Genomic DNA, 24,577 nt, shown 5'->3' with positions numbered 1-24,577 from the left:
CATCACCCCCACCTGGTAGTCCGTGGGTGTGGCTAGTCCCCCCCTAGGAGCACCCAGGGGTGAGTCAGGGACTGTCTCAGTCAAGAGAGTGGGAGATAGAGTGGGACATGGCCCTGGAGCCAGAGATACCTGGGTTCGAATCGCAACCCTGCCACTTATCAGCCAGTGACTCACCCTTGGAGTTTCAGTTTCTACAGCTGTCAAATGCAGTAACAGCACCAGCGCCTCAAGGTAGGTAAGAGGAGGGGTGAATGGGCACTACAGGTGTTCAGTGTCCACTCCACTTCCCACACCGGGCACAGTCTAACCCCAGAGGGAACAGGAAGCACATTGGCTGCCTCTGCCACCCAGGAGCACTGAGAGGGGCAAGTGGAGAACAGAGGCTCTCCTGGGAATTACTCCTTCCTTGCTGCCTCTCATCCAGTTTCAATCATTGGACACTGATTCAGGACAAGAACTTGCAGGGTGGGATGTTCCAAGTCCTGCTGCCTGAGGCCCCACCTGAGCCTCTATCCTCCTCATCTGAATAAATCCCGTGTCTTTACCAGTCTGAGATTCATTCGTTCATTCATTCATTATTCATTTATTTGTTCAACAAATCCCTACTGATCGCCTACTACATATCAAGCCTGCCCTGTGATAAGGTGGTCACAGATGGGAGCACCCCAGGCACCGCTCTGCTCCCGGCCAAAGTGACAGCAGGTTGCAGTCCCTGGCTCTGGGCTTGCTCACCCAACACAAATTCCATCAGCTACCCAACCCCTCAGGGACATTGATCCTGTTCCCTCTTGGTGGTAAATAAATCCTAAGAAATCTAAACCAACAAGGCTCATCCCATTGTCTTGGGTAACCTCTGGGTTAGGGCAGCCCGTCCTGCAGGGAAGTCTGCTGGGTGGTGCTGGGGGGTTTATTAAAAAGATACAGGGGGCCAGGTGTGGTGGCTCACACCTGTAATCCCAGCACTTTGGGAGGCCGAGGTGGGAGGATCACGAGGTCAGGAGACTGAGACCATCCTGGCTAATACGGTGAAACTCCATCTCTACTAAAAATACAAAAAATTAGCCATGCGTGGTGGTGGGCGCCTGTAGTCCTAGCTACTCGGGAGGCTGAGGCAGGAGAATGGCTGGGAGGCGGAGCTTGCAGTGAGCCGAGATTGCGCCACTGCACTCCAGCCTGGGCGACAGAGCGAGACCCTGTCTCAAAAACAAAAAAACAAATAAACGAAAAGACACAGGAAGAGAGGAAGACACAGCGTCTCCTTGGCTGGATGCTGTCACGTCCTGGCCTGAGGGCTGGCATCATGGTTGCCAGCTTGGAGCTGTGAGGGGAGTCACCCAGAGGGCAAAGCCAACACACAGAGGGTGGCTTGCCAGGCGCAGGAAGGAGACCAGGCCCTGATGATATCAAGCGCCGAAGAGCCGGACTTGGAACCACCTCCTCTCTGAACGTCTCATCATGTGAGATCATAAATTCCTGCATTGTTTCAGCCCACTGAGTCACAGTTTTTAGCTGGAAGCTTCTTAACCAATACAAACGTGACGCAGCGAGGGAGCGGAGCAAGAAGAGGCTGGGGCGAAGCTGTGGCTCTGCCTTTCTCGGGGTGTAGGACCCCAGGAGGGTCCTCAATTATAAAATGGGGATTGTAATGGCTAAGTCAGCCAACATGAATATTAAGAGAGATGTTGCTGCAAAGCCATAGGGAGCTATTGGGCCAAATTTGGTAGACAAATAAGAGAGAGTCGTCAGCTCCTGATGATGTCTCTTGAATAAATGCATCCAGTGGCACTGGGAGAAGACTTGGTGGGAAAGGAGGAGGACACTTTCTCCTCCTGATTTCTCTTGGGGATGACTTTAGGTCTGGTCACTGCGAAACAACAGTAAGCAATGCCGTTAACATTTAAAGTTAACACCCTGTGCCAGGTGCCTGTTGTGCTGAGAATTTCATCTACACTAATCTTATTTAATGCAAACATGAACACCTTCCTATTTTCTTCTTTTTAAAAAATTTTCAGTCTGGTGCAGTGGCTCACGACTATGATCCCAACATGTTGGGAGGCCAAGGCAGGGGGATCACTTGAGCCCAGGAGTTTGAGGCCAGCCTAGGCAACATAGTGAGGCCCCATCTCTACAAAAAAAACACAAAAATTACCCAGGCATTTGGGTGCCCGGCTACTCAGGAGGTTGGGGCAGGAGGATCACTTGAGCCATGGAGGTCGAGGCTGCTGTGAGCCACGATTGCGTTGCTGCATTCCAGCCTGGGCAACAGAGCAAGACCCTGTCTCAACAACAACAACAACTAAAAATTCTTGCTTTTTGTAGAGATGAGGTCTATGTTGCCCAGGCTGGTCTCTTCTTATTTTCATTTATACTTACATGCAGAGAATGTTTCCTCCTGTAAGGTACATGGTTAGTCAGTGATATAAGTGGAATTTTTTTTTAAACTAGACTATTTTATTTTATTTTATCTTATTTTATTTTATCTTTTTATCTTGTTTTATTTTATTTTTTGAGACAGTGTCACTCTGTTGCCCAGGCTGGAGTGCAGTGTTGCGATCTTGGCTCACTGCAATCCCCGCCTCCCGGGTTCAAGCGATTCTCCTGCCTCAGCCTCCTGAGTAGCTGGGATTGCAGGTGCCCACCACGATGCCTGGCTAATTTTTGTATTTTTAGTAGAGATGAGGTTTTGCCATGTTGGGCAGGCTGGTCTTGAACTCCTGACCTCAGGTGATCCGCCTGCCTCAGCCTCCCTAAGTGTTGGGATTACAGGCATGAGCCACCATGCCCGGCCTAGACTTTATCTTTATATGGCAGTTTTAGGTTCACAGCAAAATTGAGAAGGTACGGAGACTTCCCTACCCTGTTCCCCCACACAGGCACAGCTGCCCCCATGGGTATCCCCATCTGGAGTGGTGCATTGAACTGGAATTTGAACCCAGTGCCCACAGTCCTTCATTCCTATGACACCACCTCACGTGAGTCACCACATCTCAGAACTGCTCAGTCAGCTGAGGCGCAGATGGTGCCACAGGCCCACAGTGCGGGCGACTGCAGGTGCCTCAGCCCTCAGGCTGGAAACAGCTAACCACATACAGATAGCAGATTGGGAGTCCTCATAGGAAAAAGTTGTCTCTCTTCAGTCTCTTTCCTTAGAAGCAGAGCCTGAGACAAGGATTCTTGTGCAAATGCTTTCCTGAGGGAGTACTTTCTGGAGAAACCTGTGAGGGAACCAGGAAAACTGGATAGCCCACGGGGTCAGACCAAGCAGAGAGGTGGTACCAGGACAGGCCTGGCCTCAGCCCCATCCCAATTCGAGAGTGTCATTCCACCCAGACAATCCTGCACAGACGCGGGGGAGCTGGCAATTGTACCCTTCATGGGCCATGAGTGACAGGTGGCCTCTTGGTGGGAGAGGCGGGGCAGGGGGGCAGGCAGCTCCTAGTAGACCAGGGCAATATTTAGGAGAAGGAGGCAGATTGGAGCAGTTGGCTGCCAACACCTGGCCTCACTCAGGGAGAGGGGCCTTGGGCCTGGAGGAGATCTAGGTGAGGTACCCACACCTTCTGCTGCAACCTCTGTGTATCCATTATGGGCTCACTCCATTCACAGGCATGAATTGAGCACCTAGTATGTGGGAAAACAGGGGAAACAGAGATGGCACAGATATGGTCTCCGTCCTTCGGGGGCTCCAGTCTAGTTGGGGCAGATCAGAGAAATTCCATTTGCCACTCTAGGCCGAGCTTGGTAAGCAGCAGAGCCATGAAGCATTGTGGGAGCTTGGAGGACGGAGTTAGCCCTTGCAGTCAGGGAGGAGGAGTCAGCCCAGGGAGACTTCCAGAAAGTAGCCCTTTGACCCCGAGGAGGTGGGGATCAGTCGTGATGAAAGTAATAGCCATTCAGTAGCCCCTTGTAATTCACCCTGAGCCAATGCCTGGAGGCAGGAGAAAGTACTCAAGGCTCTGGTGCCTGGAGCTTTGTCTAGTGCTTCACCCAAGAAGGATTTACGGAGCTCCTTCTTGGTTCTGAGTGTTGCTTTGGGCACCAGGGATGCAACTGAGTTTAAGACAGGCATGGCCTCCACCTGCAGGGACTTCAGAGCTTGCCTGGGGAGAGGGTCACACGGCCAGACTGTGAGGGGTCCTCAACACCTATGAGAGGCTTTATCTTAGGACAGTGGAGGGCCTTGAGGTTTTAAGAGATAGAGCCACGTGGACAGAAAGATCAATATTGCCCTTTGTAGTGGCTGCTCCGGTTGTAGCTCTGAGACTATATTGGAGGGGGTGAGAAAGGACCGGGGGGCCAGCAGGTGGGGGACAGCGGCAGACCCCTCCCCCACCCCGATGCTTTGGTCCAGACACCATCTCTGAGGGCTCCCTTGCTTGGGCTTCTCCCAAGATGCCCATCCACCCTCAGAGGACACAGCTGCTGCCTCAACTGGGAGGATTCGGAAAGCTTCAGAAGGTCAGAAGGCCTTGGTAGAGGGTTCTGGGGGAGGCTGGGACTACCTCCTCCCAGAGTGTTTGAAAAGCCAGGCTGGTTCAGGTTAGATACTGAGATGGGTGGGGATGCCGGAGCTCCATGCTGAGGAACAGGGTAGAGGGTGTGGGCTTCTAGCACCCAGGGGTCTGCCCCCGGCAGTGGGGCCGCCAGTAGAAACGCAGTCGCTTCTGGTAGGTGTCCAGGTTGCGCTTCAGGCAGAAGGCCACCTCCTTGTCACAGGCACACAGCTGCTGCTCACACCAGCTTCCCTTGTCAGCTGTGGGCAGAGGAGGGGGGCTCTGTGTTTGTCCTTTTCCGAGACAGAGGCAGGTATGAGTCTAGCAGCCTCTGAAGTCAGTGCAGTTCCCGCTCAGTCGTGGAGGTACCGGTCCCAGCAACCTCGATTCTAGCTGCATGACCTTGGCCACGTACCATGACCTCCCTGTGTGCCAGTGCACCTTCAGTTATTTATTCACCCATTCATTAAACAATTATTGAGCACCTACCGTGTCATGGCAGGAGGGGACTGAACGATAGGGACATGGGAGAGGGGCAGGTATTAGAGCCACCACAGGGAGCAAAAAACAACGATGCGAAGTTAACATGAGGAACCATGCAGGGCTAGATCAGAAAACAGGGCGGGAGAGCTTCTGAGCTGAGATGGGAAGGGTCTGCTCTTCCTGGAGGAAGCTGGGGTTGGGGAGTGGGGGATGGCAACAGTCTATGCAAAGACTCCTGGGCAGGAGGAATCACGGTTTCATTGTCTGTGAAGCGGGGATAATGGCAAGAGCTGCCTAGGGGGCTGTCATGAGACAAGGCACTTAGCCTATCGTGAGACAAGGCACTTAGCCTATAGTAAGTGCTCAATAAATGTTGGATATTATTGTTACTATTATTATGAAGCCCTCAATTAACAGCAGCTGCTGTGATGAGCCCTTTCGATTCCCAGCCCTGAGGACCTGCTACATTTCTATGCTTGTGATGCTGGAAAGGATGCAGGGGCCAGGTGCCCTGGGTTCCAGCCCGGGCTCTGTCAGTTGGAGGCAGACACTTCCCCACTCTAGTTTTGGTTTCCTGGTCTGTACAATGGAGACAATCAGGGTTTTGCTGATCCTCGACAGGCTGCCACGAGCATCAGTGATGATGAAAGTAACAGCCAATCGGTAGCTCTGTGTAATTTATTATGGCAGGCATCCTGTGAGGCCCATTCTGTCTGTCTCATTTTAGTTCTTGCAATAACTTAATGGGGTAGATTACAGATGAGGATACTGAGGTTCAGAGAGGTTAAGCAATATGGTCACCAAGCTGGTCGGTCGTGGGCCTGAATTCCAGGTGCTAAAGGGGCCAAACCTCCCATGGGTCCTCTCCATACCCCCATACCCATTCTTGCCTCTTCACAGCCCAACTGCAGCTAGTGGACCCATGCAAAAAAACAGAGAGGTCAAGTAGCTGTGCTGTGAAGGCAGTGAGAGCCAGAACTCCCTTCCTGGGGTCTCCAGCTCCTGCCCTGAGGTCTGGGTACTCACAGCAGTGGATGTTCCCCCGGGAAAAGTTGTATCTGTAATAGTCCTTGTAGATGCCGCACCCGTGGGTCTTCAGGTGGCCATAGCAGCAGTCATGGGTCTGGCAGCACCTGGAGTAGACAGGGTGCACAGCTGCATGGGTCCCCGGCCTACTGGGGTCTCTGGCTCCTCCCCCCACCGGAGGCGAACCCGTGTCCCCACCTGGGAAGAGTCAAGGCCTGCAGGGCTGCAGTCTTCCTCAGGATCATGATGACTAACATTTTTTTTTTTTTTTTTTTTTTTTTTTTTGGAGACGGAGTCTCGCTCTGTCACCCAGGCTGGAGTGCAGTGGCGCAGTCTCGGCTCACTGCAAGCTCCGCCTCCCGGGCTCACGCCATTCTCCTGTCTCAGCCTCTCCGAGTAGCTGGGACTACAGGCGCCCGCCACCACGCCCGGCTAATTTTTTTGTATTTTTAGTAGAGACGGGGTTTCACCGTGGTCTCGATCTCCTGACCTTGTGATCCGCCCGCCTCGGCCTCCCAAAGTGCTGGGATTACAAGCGTGAGCCACCGCGCCCGGCCGATGACTAACATTTTTTGAGCAATTCCTATGCACCAGACACTTGCTTTATCTATGCATTCTCTTACTCCTTAAAACCACCATGGGATGGAGGTACTCATATTATCCCCTCTTCAGAGATGAAGAAACTGAGACTCAGGGAGGTCAAGACACTCTCCCAAGGTCACACAGCCTGTAAGTAGCAGATCAGGGCAGTGTCCCCAGGCCTGGCTGGCTCTCACCCCTCCTCTAGCTGACTCCCAGGGTTGTTACGAAGATCAAATGAGATAACGGAAAAAAAGAGGTGGTGGGAGGGGCTTTAAAAAACCAATGTCCATTGCAGTGGGGAGTGAACTTGGGCATTGCCATTAGAGTAGGGGATGGGAGTGCAAGGGGATGGCTGGCCTTCAGGGACCCTGGGGAACCTTCTGGAAGGCAAGCTCCAGGAGGGCTGGGACCGTATTGGCACTCAGTGGTTTCTAGCACATAGTAGATGCTCAACAAAATGGATTCAACTCAACTAAATGAATAGGTGGGTGGAGAGAAAAGAAGAGTACCATAGTCGGGGGCAGGATAGGATTGCCAGCCCTGAGAAAAGAGTTACCAGTCCGTGGCATCTTTGGGCTGGCCTCTGCCACCTAGTCCGCAGTGACAGCCGTAGGGCCAGTAGAAGAGGATGGGCATGTTCCCAGTCACTTGCTTGACCATCTTGTTCAGGTTCAGGATCCCACCCTGGATTGGAATCACACCTGCCAAGTAGCCCAGCAACCAGGAGAGGAGAGGAGATGAATTTCAGGGCAGCACCACTGGGCACAGGACAGCACCTCTGCTCTGCCCAGACCAAATGAGTGACCTCAAATGATGATAATAATAAAACGACATCTACTGCTGCTATTAAAAATATAGCGACAGGCCAGGCACAGTGGCTCACGTCTGTAATCCCAGCACTTTGGGAGACAAAGTCTCGCTCTGTTGCCCAGGCTGGAATGCAGTGGCATGATCTCGGGTTTGCGAGGCCAAGGTGGGCAGATTGCTTGAACCCAGGAGTTTGAGACTAGCTTGGGAAACACGGTAACACCCTGTATCTACAAAACATCAAAAATTAACTGGGCATGGTGGTGGACACCTGTCGTCGCAGCTACTTGGGAGGCTGAGGTGGGAGCTGGAGGCTGCAGTGAGCCAAGATCGTGCCACTGCACTCCAGCCTGGGCAACAGAGTGAGACTTTGTCTCAAGGAAAAAAAGTGACAATTACTGAGTGGTTACTATAGGTCTTCTTTTGTATTGATTTCTTGACTCCATCTGGCTAGATAATTACTGTTATATTAAATAAATAAACTTTTTATTTTGGAATAATTCCAGATGTACAAAAAAGTTGCGAAGATAGAAAGCTCCTGTATACCCCTTAGCCAATTTCCTCAAATGTTATCATCTTACTTGTGATTCATTTGCTAAAACCAACACTGGTACAATGAATATTATTTTTAATCCCTATTTTACAGATGAGCAGTTTGAGGCTCAGTAACTTGCTCAGAGTCTTAGTGGCTGGTAAATGGAGCCAGAATTCATCACTTAAAACAGTCTGGTTTCATTCCCTGTCTCTGGGTGTTGATTTCCCACTCCACAATAGGAGGAATGGTCCCAAGTCACCCTTCTTACCTCCAGCCCCTAGAAAAATCTGAGTCTGTAATAAAGAGTGTGTGTGGGTCTTCTGGGAGGCAGCATGATTTAGAAATCAATGCTTTTCATGGATAATTTTATTTCACTCATAATAACTGCTGATTAGAATTGATAGTAAGGGAAATTTATTTTACTGGAAGAGAGGAATGCATTATGTTGAGTTAGGAGAAATAAAATATATTAAGTCCATGAATTCAAGTGAGAGGTTGGGAGAAACAGATGACAGAGAAGGGAACGGAGCTGTGCCTGTGTGCAACTCCTAGAGATGATTAGATAATGCAGGGAGCACACATCCCGATGGAGCCCAGAGTCTCAGGGAGACTGGGCTGGGCAGCCCCTCTTCGAGTGAGTCTAGTTATGGAACCCACACCCAGCCTCAGGCAAATGAAGTCAATAGCACACAGTGGGTGAGCCCCACATTGGGGCCCGTTGGGGTGGGAAGGGTGGTTGGGAGAAACTCATGCAGTGGACAAAGAATTAGACCACACACGGGTGGCCTTGGGTTGCAACTAATAGTGACTGGGCCATCATGTGCCCAGTATGTCCCCTCAATGTGTGGGAGTCCATGTTGCCACGCCTGTTTGACACGGTGGCTCTAGCTGTTAAGACATGTACAAGAGAAGCCTTGCTAAGCTTTGGCTGCACTGGTGAAGGATCCTGGGCCCTCTGGAATCATACACAATCCATCAGAGATTCCTGGATTCCGTGATAAGGAACCCAACTGCAAACAACCTTGCAGATCAACCAGAGCCCCGCATTCAGAATCTTCCCTTTCTTAGGGTACCCCTGTCCTCTTTTTTTTTTTTGCCCTAAATCTAGCCCTTTCAATCTGGGCTCAGAAATACATAAACTGAACTCACACCTGAATGATGCGGCTCTTTCTTGCCATGTGACAAATACATTCAGCTTTGATTCAGAATGCTTTTGGGTGGTCTTACTTGCCATAATTTTAAGGTGAGGAGGACCCAGCCTGAGAAACGGAGCTGGAGCTGTGGCTGGGGAGGTGTTGGTGAACTGGCTTAGCTTGTCAGCAGTTCTTGCCTGGGTAACGTTTCCCACCCTTGACTGCCACTGACAAGGATGAAGCCCCTTCTCCCAAGGGATGGACACAGTGGGTGGGAGGAGGTGCTACTGCCATCTTTCACGCATGTGCCATGTGTGAAGCTATTATTTACATTTACGCAACACTTAGTATCTGTTTTCCCATTAGAGTCCTTCTAACAGCCCTATGAAGGGTGTTGTGCCCATTTTACAGATGAGGGTATTGAAAGGTTGGGTGATTTGGCTAAAGTCATACTGCCAAGAGATGGCGGGGCCTGCGTTTGACTGCAGGTTCATCTGTGTATTTGATCTCTACAGTGTCTTCCCTCTTTACGTCTGAGAGATGAATTTTTGCAACTCGATTGCAAATTTCCTAATGGTTTTTGCGTAATCCTGGAGACACTTTCCTCTAGAGAATTTCGGAGTCCCAAGATAACATAAAATTACATTGTGAAATGCAAGCCCTTTCCAAAATCACAATTTTGAGACGGATTGAGGACAAAAAGGCCAATTTGCTAGCAACTGCACTTTATATTTGGCCTGCTTAAGATCAAATGGAAACTGTCCCCTCTTCACCAAAGGTCAAGGGAACCCTCTTCCCAGGTTCAAAGAAGATCATGAACATGAAACGGCTCTAAAAATATGGAGTGCTATGCATTCGTACAGGTTGTTCCTATTCAGTGGGAGAGGCAGGGATGAAGTGACCTGTGTCCAAAGCGTCATCATCATGGGCGCAGCACACCCTGGTGCTGGACTTCTAGTTTGAACCTTCACAGCAGTCCAGAGATGTGCGGCGCAGCTTGGCCACCCAGAGCTCTCTGGCTGAAGCTACCATGCTAGGAGACTTGTGGCCACTGAAGGCTCTTTGCAGAGGGGCAGAAGGATTGGGGAGTGGGGGCCAGGGTCCTGGGGATCAGAGCAGCAGCCCCCCAATCTAGGAAAGAGAGCACAGGGATACATGGGCCTCCTTCCTTCCCTTCCCAGCCTGGGTCCCATCCCCAACTCACAAGCCATCACCACCAGCCCACACAGCAGTGCAAGTTCCATGATCCCAGCACAGAGCAGTGGAGGCAGATGCTGGCAGTCCCTTTCCATGCAGGCTGCCCCTTTATATCAGATGCACCCCACACAGCCTCGCCCAGCCCTCCCTCCCAGCCCCCGCTCTCATGGAGGCAACACATGCTTCTTTCACTTCCACTTTTCTGGCACTGGGGAGTTTTTTTTTTTTTTTAAACATGTTTTTTCCCTATTTATTTATTTAATGTATTTATTTATCTATGTTCATATATATGTATATTTTGAGATAAGGTCTCACTCTGTCACTTACGCTGGAGTGCAGTGGAATGATCATAGCTCACTGTAACCTCGACCTCCTGGGCTCAGGCAATCCTCCTGCCTCAGCTTTCCAAGTAGCTGAGACCACAGGCATGAGCCACTATGCCTGGCAATTTTTTTTTAAGACAATACTATGTTGCCCAGGCTGCTCTCGAACTCCTGGCCTCAAACAATCATCTCACCTCAACCTCCCAAAGTGCTGGGATTGCAGGTGTGAGCACCATGCCTTGGCTTCCCCGCCACGCCCTTTTTGATAAAAGAAACATACACTCAGTGTAGAAGATGTGGAAAACCTAAACAATAAACTTGAAATCACCTGTAAACCTATTAAGCACCATTGACATTTTGGTGTATGTCCCTCTGTGGTCCTGTTGCTGCCTGTCTCTCTTTCTGTCTCTCTCTCTCTCTCCATACTTTTCCCCAACCAAATTAGGAAAATATTATATATGCAGTTATTTGTAGCCTATTTTTGCATTTGCTGATATAACTTGCACATATTTCTATGTCATTAAATATTCCTCTCTAGTAACATTGTGAAAGGCAGGTTCCTGGCTGGGCACGGTGGCTCATGATGGTAATCCCAGCACTTTGGGAGCTCCAGGTGGGTGGATCACAAAGTCAGGAGTTCAAGACCAGCCTGGCCAAGATGGTGAAACCCCATCTCTACTAAAAATACAAAAATTAGCCGGGCGTGTTGGCAGGCGCCTGTAATCCCAGCTACTCGGGAGGCTGAGGTAGAGACTTGCTTGAACTCAGGAGGCGGAGGTTGCAGTGAGCCGAGATTGTGCCACTGCACTCCAGCCTGGGCGACAGAGCAAGACTCCATCTCAGAAAGAAAAAGGCAGGTTCCTATTTCATTATACTATTATATATATTATTATATTGTTATACCATTTATCTAATGAAGCTCCATTGACGGATATATGGGTGGCTTCTGATATTTTTTTACTAATCTAGACCGTAGAGTGAAAGAAGGCCAATTTCAGTCAGCTCATGTCCAGAATTGCTTCCATAGGATCTACTCCTAATGTGGACTTGCTGAGTCAAAGCACACACACAATTTGAAGGCAGGCAATTGATATGTGTTGACAACTTACCCTACAGAAGGTCTGCCCCAGTTTACATGTGAGAATCCTAATGAGGCAAATGGGGTGGAGCCAGCCCAACTTGGGTGGAGGAGCTGACGGGAGGACACTCATGGCCACGACACAGAGAAGGTCAGCCACCAGGGCTCCACCGAGAACCTTGTTCCCACAGCTTTGATGCCTGTTAGATGGCTGTCTAAGGACAGAATGCCCAGGCTGACCTCTGTTGCCAGCAAATCAGCTCATCCAAAAGATTATGCCAGCAACAGCCACTGCTAGGAGCTTCCCTCTCTCTCTCTCTCTTCTCTCTTCTCTTCCCTCCCTTTTAAATCTGATTATTGCCTTTGTTCCTTGACTCAGTCAACCAACTGACCAGCTCATATGTGTGTCAACAATCTACATGCAAAGTAATTAAACAGCAAGCAAAGTAGATGCCTTGGGCACATTTTTTGATGCACCCCCTCCCATGTAGGCTCAATAGTCTTGTGCACTTACCAGTGTGGTACCTTACCTTATAGACAATCTTCTAGACAGGGACTCTTGGTGGGCCATGTGGCTACCTGTCAGAACTCACGCCACCCTCCATCCATCTGATATGGAGGGATGAGAGCAAAAGTAGCCACAAGCCCTTTGTTGATTCTAGAAGGCTTTTCCCTAAAGGGAGAGAAGGCACAATATTGATGCTACAAAGCGTCCTCAAAAGCCCCATCTTCAGAGTTACCTCGGACACCTCCAGAAGCCCCAGGGCACATCCAGCAGGCAAGGTTTGGGATCAGACAGATCTGGTTCAAATCCTGGCTCCTTCTCTTACCAATGGTGGGACCCTGGGCAAATTACTTCATCTCCAGGAACCTTGGTTTCTTCATCTGCAAAATGGGGTCAACAGTCCCTCCCTTCCCTGATGGCTGTGAGATTTAGATACAATGTCCATAAAGCACATAGCACCAAGCCTCACTGATCCAGGGAATGCCATTACAGTAACCACAACACGGGAGGTTAAGAGGACTGGGGAGATGGGATTCAAACCCAGACTGCCTGGGTTAACAGCCTGGCCTCCCTGACGTTCTGGATGCTTAACTTGGAGCAAGCTGATTATTAGCTCCGTGTCTTCCTCTTGCTCCTGTGTAAGACAGGGGTGATGACAGTACCTACTTCATAGGGTTACTGTGAGGATGAAAAGATGATACGTGAACAGGGTTTGGTCTACAGCTAGAGACCAATAAATGTCAGCTGCAGTGACTCCCATCCTCCTCCTCCTCCTCATCATCACCCTCATCATCACTGCTTAAAATAAGTGGAGTAACTAACCATTTCTCCTGCATTCTCTGATCTGCTGTTAATACTATCCACTGTTTTTTTCCCATCTCAGTGCATTTGGTCCTCTCTATAAATTTAATCTGGGTCTTTTAAATATTTTCTGTGCTTCTACTTAACATGCACATCTTTCTTTGTTTATTTTTAAATTAAAAAAAAAAATTTTTTGAGATGGAGTCTCGCTCTGTTGCCCAGGTTGGAGTGCAGTGGTGCGATCTCAGCTTATTGCAACCTCCACCTCCCAGGTTCAAGCAATTCTTGTGCCTCAGCCTCCTGAGTAGCTGGGACTATAGGCATGCGCCCATGCCTGGCTAATTTTTGTATTTTTAGTAGAGACGGGGTTTTACTATGTTGGCCAGGCTGGTCTCGAACTCCTGACCTCAGGTGATCAACCCACCTCGGCCTCCCAAAATGCTGGGATTACAGGCGTGAGCCACAGTCCCTGGCTTCTTTTATATCCTCAAACATAGAGAATCTACGGTAGTTCCCCTTTATCAGTTTCCTGGCAGTTTCTCTTTCCAAAATTTCAGTGACCTGTGCTATACAGGTCACTGAGGTTTTTTGTTTGTTTGTTTGAGATGGAGTCTCACTCTGTCGCCAGGCTGGAGTGCAGTGGTACAGTCTTGGCTCACCGCAACTTCTGCCTCCCGGGTTCAAGTGATTCTCCTGCCTCAGCCTCCCGAGTAGCTGGGACTACAGGCATGCACCGCCACACCCAGATAATTTTTGTATTTTTAGTAGAGACAGGGTCTCATCATGTTGGTCAGGTTCGAATTCCTGACCTCGTGATCTGCCCACCTTGATCTCCCAAAGTGCTGGGATTACAGGGGTGAGCCACAGCGCCCAGCCGTGACACTGGCTGTCACTCTCTCTTGAGAGAGACCACATTCATGTAACTTTTATTATAGTATATTGTCATAATTGTTCTATTTTATTATTAGTCGTCATTATTAATCTCTTACCATGCCTAATTTATAAATTAAACTTTACCATACATTTGTATGGCTCATATATGAAAAAACAGTCTATATAGGGTTGGGTCGTATCCGTGCTTTCAGACAGCCACTGGGGGTCTTGGAATGTATCCCCTGAAGATAAAGGAGGACAACCATAGTTATAACTTTCAATGGCCTCCAACTACTAATTCTATCATTTATGTCATTACTGAGCGTTTTTCTATTGTTTGATGGTTTCTTTAGTATAGATTTCCAGAAGTGAAATTTCTGGGTCAGAAGACATAAAGATTTTTGGAGACTAGGTGTGGTAGCTCACACCTGTAATCCCAGCACTTTAGGAGGCTGAGGTGGGTGGATCTCTTGAGCCCAGGAGTTCAAGACCAGCCTGCACAACATGGTGAAACCCCATCTCCACTAAAAATTTAAAAGTTAGCTGGGAGGTTGGACACAGTGGCTCATGCCTGTAATCCCAGAACTTTGGGAGGCGGAGGTGGTCAGATTGTTTGAGACCAGGAATTCTAGACCAGCCTGGCCAACATGGTGAAACCCTGTTTCTACAAAAAATACAAAAATTAGCCAGGCATGGTCCTGTGTGCCTGTAATCCCAGCTACTCAAGAGGCTGAGGTGGGTGGATCACCTGAGCCCAGGAGGTCAAGGCTTTAGTGAGCCAAGATCGAGACATTGCACTGCAGCCTAGGTGACAGAGTGAGACCCCTATCTCAAAAAAAAAAAAAAAAAAAAAAGAAGAAGTAAAATTCACGGCACATCGTGATGTGGGCTTGTAGTCTCAGCTACTCAGGAGGCTAAAGTGGAAGGATTGCTTGATCCCAGGAGTTTGAGGCTGTAGTGAGCCACGATCATGCCACTGCACTTCTTTCAGCCTGGGCAACAGAGCGATACCCTATCTCAAGAAAAAAAAGGCATTATATAATTTGCATTTGAATAATTAACAATGAGGATGAATATATAAAGGTTTCCATGCCTTTTCCTTTCTCTGAAAGTCTGTGAATTTGAAACCCCCTTGCTTCTGCCCATCAGCAGGTCTTAGTATCTATGGTGCCTGGTTGTTTCTTGGGACGTATCAGCAAGTCTGTGTGTTTTTACTTCCCTGGAAACGGTCGGAAAAACATTGATGATACTGTTAGGCCACAACCTGGCAAGCTCTCCAGGTGGAGGGTGGAAGGGAGCAGGAAGGCTATCAGATGCTGAGAGGGGAAACTCTGTTAAAAATAGCTACTGCCGACTGAGTTTCTACCATATATCAGGCCCTGAATTCTTATGTCATTTGATTTTCACAGCCACACCATGAAGAAGACACTGCTATTCCCATATTACAGGTGAGGAAGCTGGAGCTCAGAGAGGTTAGAAACTTGACCAGGGTCACACAGCATGTACACGGCAGAGTTTGGGTTAGACCACAGCTCTGCTGGAGCCCACCTTACTGTGTGTGGGGGGGGTAGTGCCCTAAGAACTCCACATATAATAAATCTAAGTAGGTACCGTCATAATCTCCACTCCATGGATGAGTCACTGCGTCTTGGAGCACTGCCATATGAATTCTCTTACCCGCCCAGCATAGACAACCGTGGAAGCCAGAAGAGCCGGCAGAGCCTAGAAGTCGGCTGCCCCCACCCTCACTGCAGACCAGAAGAAAGTGGACCCTCTTTCTCACTTCCTAAGAATTCCCCCCGAGGTGACAGCACGTCCTCTCAGCCCATGGCAGGAGACCTCCCGTGCAAAGCCTTGTTGACCAGAAGAGTCCCACTGTCTGGATTCCATTCACCATGAAAGCCTGCCAGAGTGTACCTGAAATGAAGCTCCAAATTCCCATAGGTTTTCAAGATCAGAGGGAAGCAAAGGAGAAGGGCTTCCCCAGGGCGGGAAAGAGGGAGGAGGGAGAGATTAGCTTTTGTGGGAGAGTGACCCACTTTTCTCCATCTGAATCAAAGGAAACGGATTAAACAACTAGACTCCCCCCAGATGCCTGTCAACAGCAGAATGGAGAGACCTGTGGCGGTATAGTCAACCGATGAGTACACCGTGTCAACAAACCACAATGACACACAAGGACATGGATGAATCCCACAAGCATAGAACGAAAAATAAAGCCAGACACAAAAGAGCACAGAGTGTGAGTGAGACTCCATTGCTACAACGTTCCACAATAGCCAAGCTCATGTGTGATTTCACAAGTCAGGACAGCAGTTCCCCACAGCTGTGCGTGCTGATTAGAGGGGGTTACTAGAGGTCTTCCTTCGGGGGCTGCTGCCGATGTTCTGTCTGTTTGGTGTTGGTTACATGGGTGTGTTCACATTGCAATAATTCATCCTGCTGTTCACTAAGGTTTGTGCATTTTCCTGGATGTATGTTACATTACCATGCATTTGAATGATAATAATGAGGATGAGGATGATGGTTTAACTTTTTTTTTTTGTAGTGCCTATAATACTAGCACTTAGGGAGGCTGAGGCAGGAGGATCACTTGAGATCAGGAGTTTGAGACCAGCCTGGGCAACATAGCCAGACCTCATCTCTATCAAAAATAAAAATTAGCCAGGCAGGGTGGCTTGCACCTGTAGTCCCAGCTACTCAGGAGGCTGAAGCAAGAGGATCCCTGGAGCCCAGGAGTTCGAGGCTGTAGTGAGCTGTGATTGCACCACAGCACCGCAGCCTGGGTGACAGCTGAGACTCTGTCTCTTAAAAAAAAAATAGGTTCAAACTTCAGCAGGAAGTCCTTTGGACATCCTTCCAAATTATTAAGTATCCTTCCAGATTATGAGCAACCAAGGCCTTGTAGTAGAAAGAAAGCCCCAGCTTTGATATCAGAAAGCTCTGTCTTTGGGTTCTAGATTAATAACTGTGTTACTTTGATCCGGGTGCTTCATCTCTCTGAGTGTCAGTTTCCCATCTGGAAAATGGCACTAATGATGCATCTCCTTTAGGCTTGTTGTCATGATTACAGGTAGCATGAATGGCACATGGTAAGTGGTCAGTAATAGGAGGAAAAGGTCTAGAGTTCAAACTCAGGCAAGGGACAGAGCAAACTGCCCTCTTTCTGCACCTCGAGCCCAGAGAGTCCTGTTTCAGAATGACACAAAGCTGGTCACGTGCAATGGGGGGGATTCCCAGGCCAGTGGCCACGAGAAGGCACTTTCAAAATCATTTGAAATCCCCATGCCCAGCAGCTTCCAGATGGTCATTGCTGGAAGCTTCTTTCCTGTGTTTAGGCGCAGCCCAGCCCCCTGCTGCTTCATAAAGGCCACGTCTGGTGGGAGGCTGCAGAGCCTGGGCATCCAGAAGGACGCCTGGGGGTCAGACAAACCTGACATGGATCCTGACTCCCCTTCTGTTTTCTCATCTGTTACACGGGGCAGGGGAAACTGATAATACCCAGCTAGTGGGATTGTTATGAGGATTCCTAGACGTGCGGCATGCACGGCACTTGGCAATGTGCTTCATGCAGAATAAACACTCAATAATGGTATTTGGTGGTGCTGTTATTAGTATTAGCTCATGAGAGGCAAAAAGCACACTTCCAGGAAGTCCCACAGGAGCCCAGCACGTGATTCCATTCCACGGACATTCCTGAGCACCTACTCTGTGCCAGCCCCAGCCAGACTCAGCACAGTGTGCAGGGTGCAGAGACGAAGGAGTAAGACAAGGCCCTGCCCGCCAGGAACTTACAGTGTCCTCAGTGTGACCAGACACTTTTCCAGCTGGCTGGGACCTGGGCAGTGCAGATAGTTGGTGGCCTGTCCGGTGGGTGCAGGTGAGGGGCTCACACTGATTTGCATAGAAGTCGGTTGCCCTGCCTGAGGAGTTGGAATGGAGGGCTGACTGTAGACAACAAGATAATTGTCTGGTGGGTTTGGCTGGAGTCCTGCAGAGAGAACCCTGTAGAACCTCCTGGCACCCCTCTGGTCACCGAGAGGGGCTATGCAAGGCACAGGTGATAGAGGGTGTCACTGTGGCGTGGGATGGGACTGGGGGCATGCCCCTCTTCCATGCAGAGCATGGTATGGCTCTGCGACTGGGAGGCAAAGCGACTTTCCCGGCACCCTGAGAGTCTGCAGCTTTGGGGGAATCTAAGGTCAGCACTCTGGGGTAGGCTCAATCTCTGTGGGTGCCAAGGCTTCCATGAGTAGTTGTGAGTGTCAGCACTGGGGCCAGGGGAGCAGGGCAGAGGGATATGAACAGCTGAGGCTCCCAGGACGCTTCTGGAGACGCTCGGCTGACATGGCAAGGCTTTATTTTGGGAGGGCCAGTGGGCTGACTTATGTGGGTGGGACAGAGCCATTTCTTCCTATTAATATGATCCCACAGGGGCTCACAGCCTCATGAGATCTGGCAGAAGGGTTAGCCTGGAAAGGTCCACCATCCGCTCCACAGGAAATAGCACTTGGGCACGCGCAGAATTCTTCTATCTTTCTTGCTCCTCGAAGCACATTTTATATTTTGGGCACTATTTTTTCCACGTGCAGATGAGGTTGGTGGGGCTCTGCAGGGTCTACTTCCTGTCTCCATGAATTTGACTAAGTACCTCACATAAGTGAAATCACACAGCATTTCTCCTTTTCTACCTGGCTTCTTTCATTTAGCACAATGTTCGTAAAGTTCGTCTGTGTTGTAGCATATATCAGAATTTCCTTCCTTTTTCAGGCTGAGTCATATAATCTGTTTTTAAAAACAGCTTTATTGGCTGGGCGTGGTGGCTCATGCCTGTAATCCTAGCACTTTGGGAGGCTGAGGCGGGTGGATCGCAAGGTCAAGAGACCGAGACCATCCTGGCCGACATGGTGAAACCCCATCTCTACTAAAAATACAAAAATTAGCTGGGCATGGTGGTGCACACCTGTAGTCCCAGCTACTGGGGAGGCTGAGGCAGGAGAATCTCTTGAACCCGGGAGGCCAAGGTTGCAGTGAGTTGAGATTGCACCACAGCACTCCAGCCTGGGCAACAAGAGCGAAACTCTGTCTCAAAAAAAAACAACCCCAAACAAACAAAAAAACAGCTTTATCAAGATATTCACTCAAATGTATAAGTCAATGTTGTTGTCCGCCTAATTTTTCCCCCCCGAGGCCCACAGTCAGGAGCCATATGGTATTGTCATGGGCAACACCACAGTCCATGTGTCCCTCACCCCAAATCGATATGTTCAAGTCCTAACCCCCAATACTTCGGAATATGACTGTATTTGGAGATAGGACCTTTGAAGAGGTGATTAAGTTAAAATGAAGTTACTAGCGTGGGCCCTACTCCAATATGACTGGTGTCCTTATGAGAAGAAGAGATCCGGACATAGACAAGCATACAGAAAAGGTCATGTGAAGATAGGGAGAAAGTGGCCATCTACAAGCTTGGAGAGAGGCCTCAGAAGGAACCAGCCCCACTGACACCTTCCTCTCAGATGTCCGGCCTCCAGAACTGTGAGAAAATAAATTTCTATTGTGTAAGCCATCCAGTTTGTGGGACTTTGTTATGTCGGCACTGGAAAACTAATACAGGTGTTAAAAGAGGCCAGAGAAAATAATGATTACACGGTAGACTTCCTGGAGGAGGTGAGCAGCTGATAGGTCGTTGCTCTCTTTCTTCTGCCTGCTCCCATCCTGCTGGCCCCCAGGTATGCACACACGATCCCTGCAGGACAGAGACGTGCTCAGAGGGACTGGCCTGGTCCTCAGGGAGCCGCCTATAGTCGGGTCTTCCCTGGTTCATGGGGCTGAGACACATGGCTTCCCAGCTTGCTGCTTCAGTTTCTACCTCCATAAAATGGGAATAATGACCTTTGATGCTTCCCCCTCCAGAGCTAACAGCTTAATGATTAGGAAATATTTGGTGAAATGGTCATTATCTAAATATTTTTGTTATAAATGTAGAAATTGTTTCTTTTTTTTTTTTTTGAGAGAAGTCTCGCTCTTTCGCCCAGGCTGGAGTGCAGTGGCACAATCTCGGCTCACTGCAAGCTCCGCCTCCAGAGTTCACGCCATTCTCCTGCCTCTGCCTCCCAAGTAGCTGGGACTACAGGCGCCTGCCACTACGCCCAGCTAATTTTTTGTATTTTTAGTAGAGACGGGGTTTCACCATGTTAGCCAGGATGGTCTCGATCTCCTGACCTCGTGATCCACCCGCCTCAGCCTCCCAAAGTGCCGGGATTACAGGTGTTAGCCACTGCACTGAGCCTAAAAGTTTATTGTTTTTGTTTTGTTTTGTTTTGTTTTGTTTTGAGATAGAATTTCACTCTGCTACCCAGGCTGGAGTGCAGTGGCACCATCACAGCTCACAGCAGCCTCGACCTCCTGGGTTCAAGCAATCCTCCCACCTCAGCCTCCTGAACAGCTGGGACTACAGGCATGTGCAAACATGCCCATGCCCAGCTCATTCTTTTTTTTTTTTTTGGCAGAGATGAGGTCTCACTATGTTGCCCAGGCTGGAAAAAGGTTTATAGTTTACGTTTAGGTCTCTGATCCATTTTGAGTTAACTTTTGTATGTGGTCTAAGGAAGGGGTTCAACTTCATTCTTTTGCATATAGGTATCCAGTTATCTCAACAATGTTTGTTGAAAAGACCATTTTTTTCCCTATTGAATTGTCTTAGCACCCTTGAACTGTGATGAGTTTTGGTTAATTTTTGTATGTGGTTAGAGGTATGAATTGAAATTCTTATTTCTTTTCTGTCTTTCTCCCCCTTCCTTCCCCCCGATCCCTGTTCTGTTTCCCTCTTTCCTTCTCATCCTCCCTCTTTCTTCTTTCTCTCCCTCCCTCTGTTTCTTTCTCTCTTTCTCTCTCTCCTTCTCTGTCTTTCTCTCTTTTTTCTTTCTCTCCCTGCCTCTCTCTCCCTTTCTTTCTATTTCTCTCTCTTTCTGTTGATAGTCAGTTGGCCTAGCAACATGGTTGAAAATTGTGTTATTTCTCCATGAACTTCCCTTTGCATCCTTGTCAAAAATAAATTTTCCACATTTGTAAATCTGATTCTCAATCACCTATTCTGTTCCATTGACCTATTTGTTTATCTTTATATCAATACCATACTGTCTTGATTACAGTAACTTTTTTTTTAAGGCAGAGTCTCACTCTGTCACCCAGGTTGGAATGCAGGGCACAATCATAGCTCACTGCAGCCTCGACCTCCCAGACTCAAGCAATTCTCCTGCCTTGGCCCGCCAGGTAACTGGGACTACAAGTGTGTACTACCAAGCCATGCTAATTTTTGTCTGTTTGTTTGTGAAGACGGGGTCTTGCTATGTTGTCCAGGCTGGTCTTGAACCCCTGGGCTCAAGCAATTCTCCCACCTTGGCCTCCCAAAGTGCTGGGATTACAGGTGTAAGTTGCTGCGCCTGGCCCACTTTATAAGTCTTAAAATCAGGTAGTGTAAGTCCTGCAATACTATTCATCTTTTTGTAGTTGATTTACTATTCTAGATCCCTTGAATTTCCATATGAATTTTGGGATCAGCTTGTCAATTTCTACAAGAAAAGTCTGTTAGGATTTTGATTGAGAGTGCAGTGACTAATGAGCAAATGAGAATTGACATTGTAACAATATTGGGCCTTCTGATTCATAAGCATGACATATCCTTTGATTTACTTTGGTTTTCCTTGATTTCTCTGAGCATCATTTTATAGTTTTTAACATACAAGTATCCGTTTTTTGGTCAATTTTATCCCTAAATATTTCATATTTTTGCATATTATTGTAAATATTTTTTTAATTTCAGTGTCCAATTATTCATTGCTAGTATGTAGAAGTACAATTATTATGACTATTTCGTATTTTCATCTTATATTCTGCAACCTTGCTAAATTCAGTTGTTAGTTCCAGCAGCTTTTTTTGTAGCTTCTACACGATTTTTTATATGGACTATTATGTTGATGCCAATAGACATCAACTCTCTTCTTCCTTTCCAATCTGAAGCCTTTTCATTTCTTTTCTTGGCTGTTGCACTAACTGTAATCACCAGTACAATATAGAATAGAAGTGATGAGTGGACATTCTTCCTAATCTTTGGGAGAAAAGCATTCAGTCTTGCACCATTAAGCCTTGTGTTGGCCATAGGTTTCTTGTAGATGCCCTTTATCTTTTTTTTTTTTTGACCGAGTCTGGCTCTGTTGCCCAGGCTGGAGTGCAGTGGCGCAATCTTGGCTCACTGCAACCTCCTTCTCCCGGGTTCAAGAGATTCCCCTGCCTCAGCCTCCTGAGTAGCTGGGATTACAGGCATATGCCACCACACCTAGCTGATATTTGTATTTTTAGTGGAGACCAGGTTTCACCGTGTTGGACAGGCTGGTCTCGAACTCCTGAGCTCAGGTGATCCACCAGCCTCGGCCTCCGAAAGTGCTGGGATTATAGGCGTGAGCCACCGCGCCCGGCTGTAGATATCCTTACTCAAATTGGGGAAGTTCCATTCTGTCTCAGTTTGTGAACAGTTTTTAAAATCAGGAATGGATGTTGGATTTTGTCAAATGGCATTTGTTTTGTTTTCTCAGATTTGTTGAGATGACCATATGGCTTTCCTTCTTTAGTCTGTTAGTATGGTATATTTACATTGACTGATTTTTAATGCATAACCAATCTTTCATTCCTGGGATAAACCCCACTAGGTCATGGTATATTTTCCTGTTTACCAGCATTTGCCTGTTTGCCAATATTTTGTTAAGAATGTTTTTATCTATGTTGATGAGGAATCATAGTCTTGTAGTTTTCATTTCTTGTAATGTCTTTATCTGGTTTTGGTATTAGAATAATGTTGGCTTAGTAAAATGAATTGGGAAGCATTTTCTTTATCTACCTATTCTGGAGAATTTGTGTGTAATTGGTGTTATGGGCTCAATTGTTTCCCCCTCCCCTAAATGTGTAATTTGAAGCTCTAACACATGGTACCTCAGAATATGGCTGTATTTGGAGATAGTGCCTTTAAAGAGGTGATTAAGTGGAATCAAGGGTGGGCCCTACTCCAGCATGACTTGTGTCCTTATAAGATGAGTAAATTTAGACACACAAAGACACACGAGGGATGGGCATGCGCAGAGGAAAGGCCACGTGAGGCCACAGAGCGAAAGTGGTATCTTTGAGCCACAGAGAAGGGCCTCAGAATGAAATCAGCCCTGCCAGCATCTTGATCTTGGACTTCCAGACTCCAGAACTGGGAGAAAATAAATTTCTGTTATTGAAGTCCCTCTATTTGTGGTATTTTGTCATGGCAGCCCTAGCAAACTAATACAATTGGTGTTTCTTCTTCCTTAAGTATTTGGTCAAGTTCACCAGTGAAGCCATCTGGACCTGGAGTTTGTTTATGGGAAGATTTTAAACTATACATTCAGCGGCTTTCATAGATATCCAGCTATTTCCAGTTGAGTGACTTTGTGTCTTTTGAGGAAATTGACCATTTTATTGTAATTGTTGAATGTATTTTTACACTCATTTTAATACCAAAAATTACAAATAAAAAAATAAAAACCACCATTTATTCCACTGTCTAAAGATGCCCATTACTAATGCTTTTACACTGTATCCTTCTAGATAATTTTTATACCTGTGTACACCAACTCCTTTTTAAAAATGCTATTACCTTGTAGTACAGGGTGGTTTTTTTTGTATCAACAAATATTATTTGAAAACATGATTATGGATGGATGGCTAATAATTTGCTTAACTAACCCCTAATTTAAGTTGCCTCTAATGGGTTTGGGGGAGCATCAAGAAAACACCCCTTCAGTGTCTCTAGGAGCCACTCAAGTTGGCATTTGGTTTGCAGTCCCAGAAGTGGAATTACTGGGTCAACCAGTTTATTATTGACTCGCTATTGAGCACCCTGAGCTTGGTAGGGGGAGGGTGGAGGGAGAGGGAAGAGCCTGTCCTCTTCCTCAAGGATCAAGCCTCTCTGAAGACCAGCCCAACCAGCATGTCCAGTGGGAATTCCAGTTGAGAAAGTAGCAGTGATGCTGCTCAGAGGCTCTCAGGGGTCCCCGGCCCCAGCCTTGGCCTCCTCGACCTATGTCGGAGTGGCTCTACTTATCTGCAGGTTGGAGGCTGTATCTTCAGGATTTGGACATACTGGGCCTTACTTCTCGATTCTTCCTTCTTTGGAGTGTGGTGACATCATCAAGTGGTGTTTGCAACGAGGCTTTATCTTCAGGATTTGGACATACTGGGCCTTAGTTCTCGATTCTTCCTTCTTTGGAGTGTGGTGACATCATTAAGTGGTGTTTGAGAAAACGGAGGCAAAGATAGAAGCCAGACTTTGTGCAGACAAGTGAAGGCAGAGACTAGTCTTGTTTTCCAATCACTCCCAGTCTGATGAAGCAGATGCAGCCTTGTCCCAAGGGGGAAGCCCTAGGCTTTTGGAAGAAACAAAGGCCTCTTCCTTCCAGGATCCCCAGTCTGAAGGAAGTGTCAAGATTCATAAACCAAAACATATACAGGTAGCATCACCTGTATATGTTTTGGAATGCATCACCAAATGCAAATAAACACCCTCCCATGCAAGGACCTGTGATTGGATGCAGTGGGGTTTTTCTGGGATAACTTCCTGGAGAGGAGATGGACCTGGATCCACAGAGAGGGAGCTGGGCAGAGGAAGGGTGGGGGCTGGGTGAGGGGGATGACATGTGGACTGTGGTTTGGTAGAGCCAGA

The 24,577-nt window shown here is 48.0% G+C and overlaps 1 protein-coding gene across 2 annotated transcripts; it reads right to left on the bottom strand.

Annotated features, from left to right (window-relative positions):
• Positions 1–2,459: 2,459 nt before the first annotated feature.
• PLA2G2D (phospholipase A2 group IID) lies at positions 2,460–10,342 on the bottom strand. Of its 2 annotated transcripts, XM_055262120.2 has the most exons (4): positions 10,264–10,342; positions 7,141–7,285; positions 6,003–6,109; positions 2,460–4,753 (listed from the first exon to the last, which is right to left on the bottom strand). In XM_055262120.2, exons 1-4 carry the CDS (start codon positions 10,301–10,303, stop codon positions 4,608–4,610), a joined length of 438 nt encoding a protein of 145 aa, XP_055118095.2. In that variant the 5' UTR covers positions 10,304–10,342; the 3' UTR covers positions 2,460–4,607. The 2 variants fall into 2 exon arrangements, with proteins under 2 accessions (XP_055118095.2, XP_055118096.1); XM_055262121.1 differs by lacking the exon at positions 6,003–6,109 and having other exon boundaries at positions 10,264–10,341.
• Positions 10,343–24,577: the final 14,235 nt, after the last annotated feature.

This window comes from Symphalangus syndactylus, chromosome 22, assembly GCF_028878055.3.
Source record: "Symphalangus syndactylus isolate Jambi chromosome 22, NHGRI_mSymSyn1-v2.1_pri, whole genome shotgun sequence".
Lineage (NCBI taxonomy): Eukaryota > Metazoa > Chordata > Mammalia > Primates > Hylobatidae > Symphalangus > Symphalangus syndactylus.
This window is presented reverse-complemented; position numbering and strand designations above follow the sequence as displayed.

Excerpts from the sequence above, each read along its gene's own strand:
- PLA2G2D (XM_055262120.2), bottom strand. The coding sequence starts at position 10,303 with ATGGAACTTGCACTGCTGTGTGGGCTGGTGGTGATGGCTT. Across the intron at positions 7,286-10,263 it reads TGGGCTGGTGGTGATGGCTT|GTGTGATTCCAATCCAGGGT; the intron begins GTGAGTTGGGGA and ends GCTACTTGGCAG. Across the intron at positions 4,754-6,002 it reads CCGGGGGAACATCCACTGCT|CTGACAAGGGAAGCTGGTGT; the intron begins GTGAGTACCCAG and ends CTCTGCCCACAG.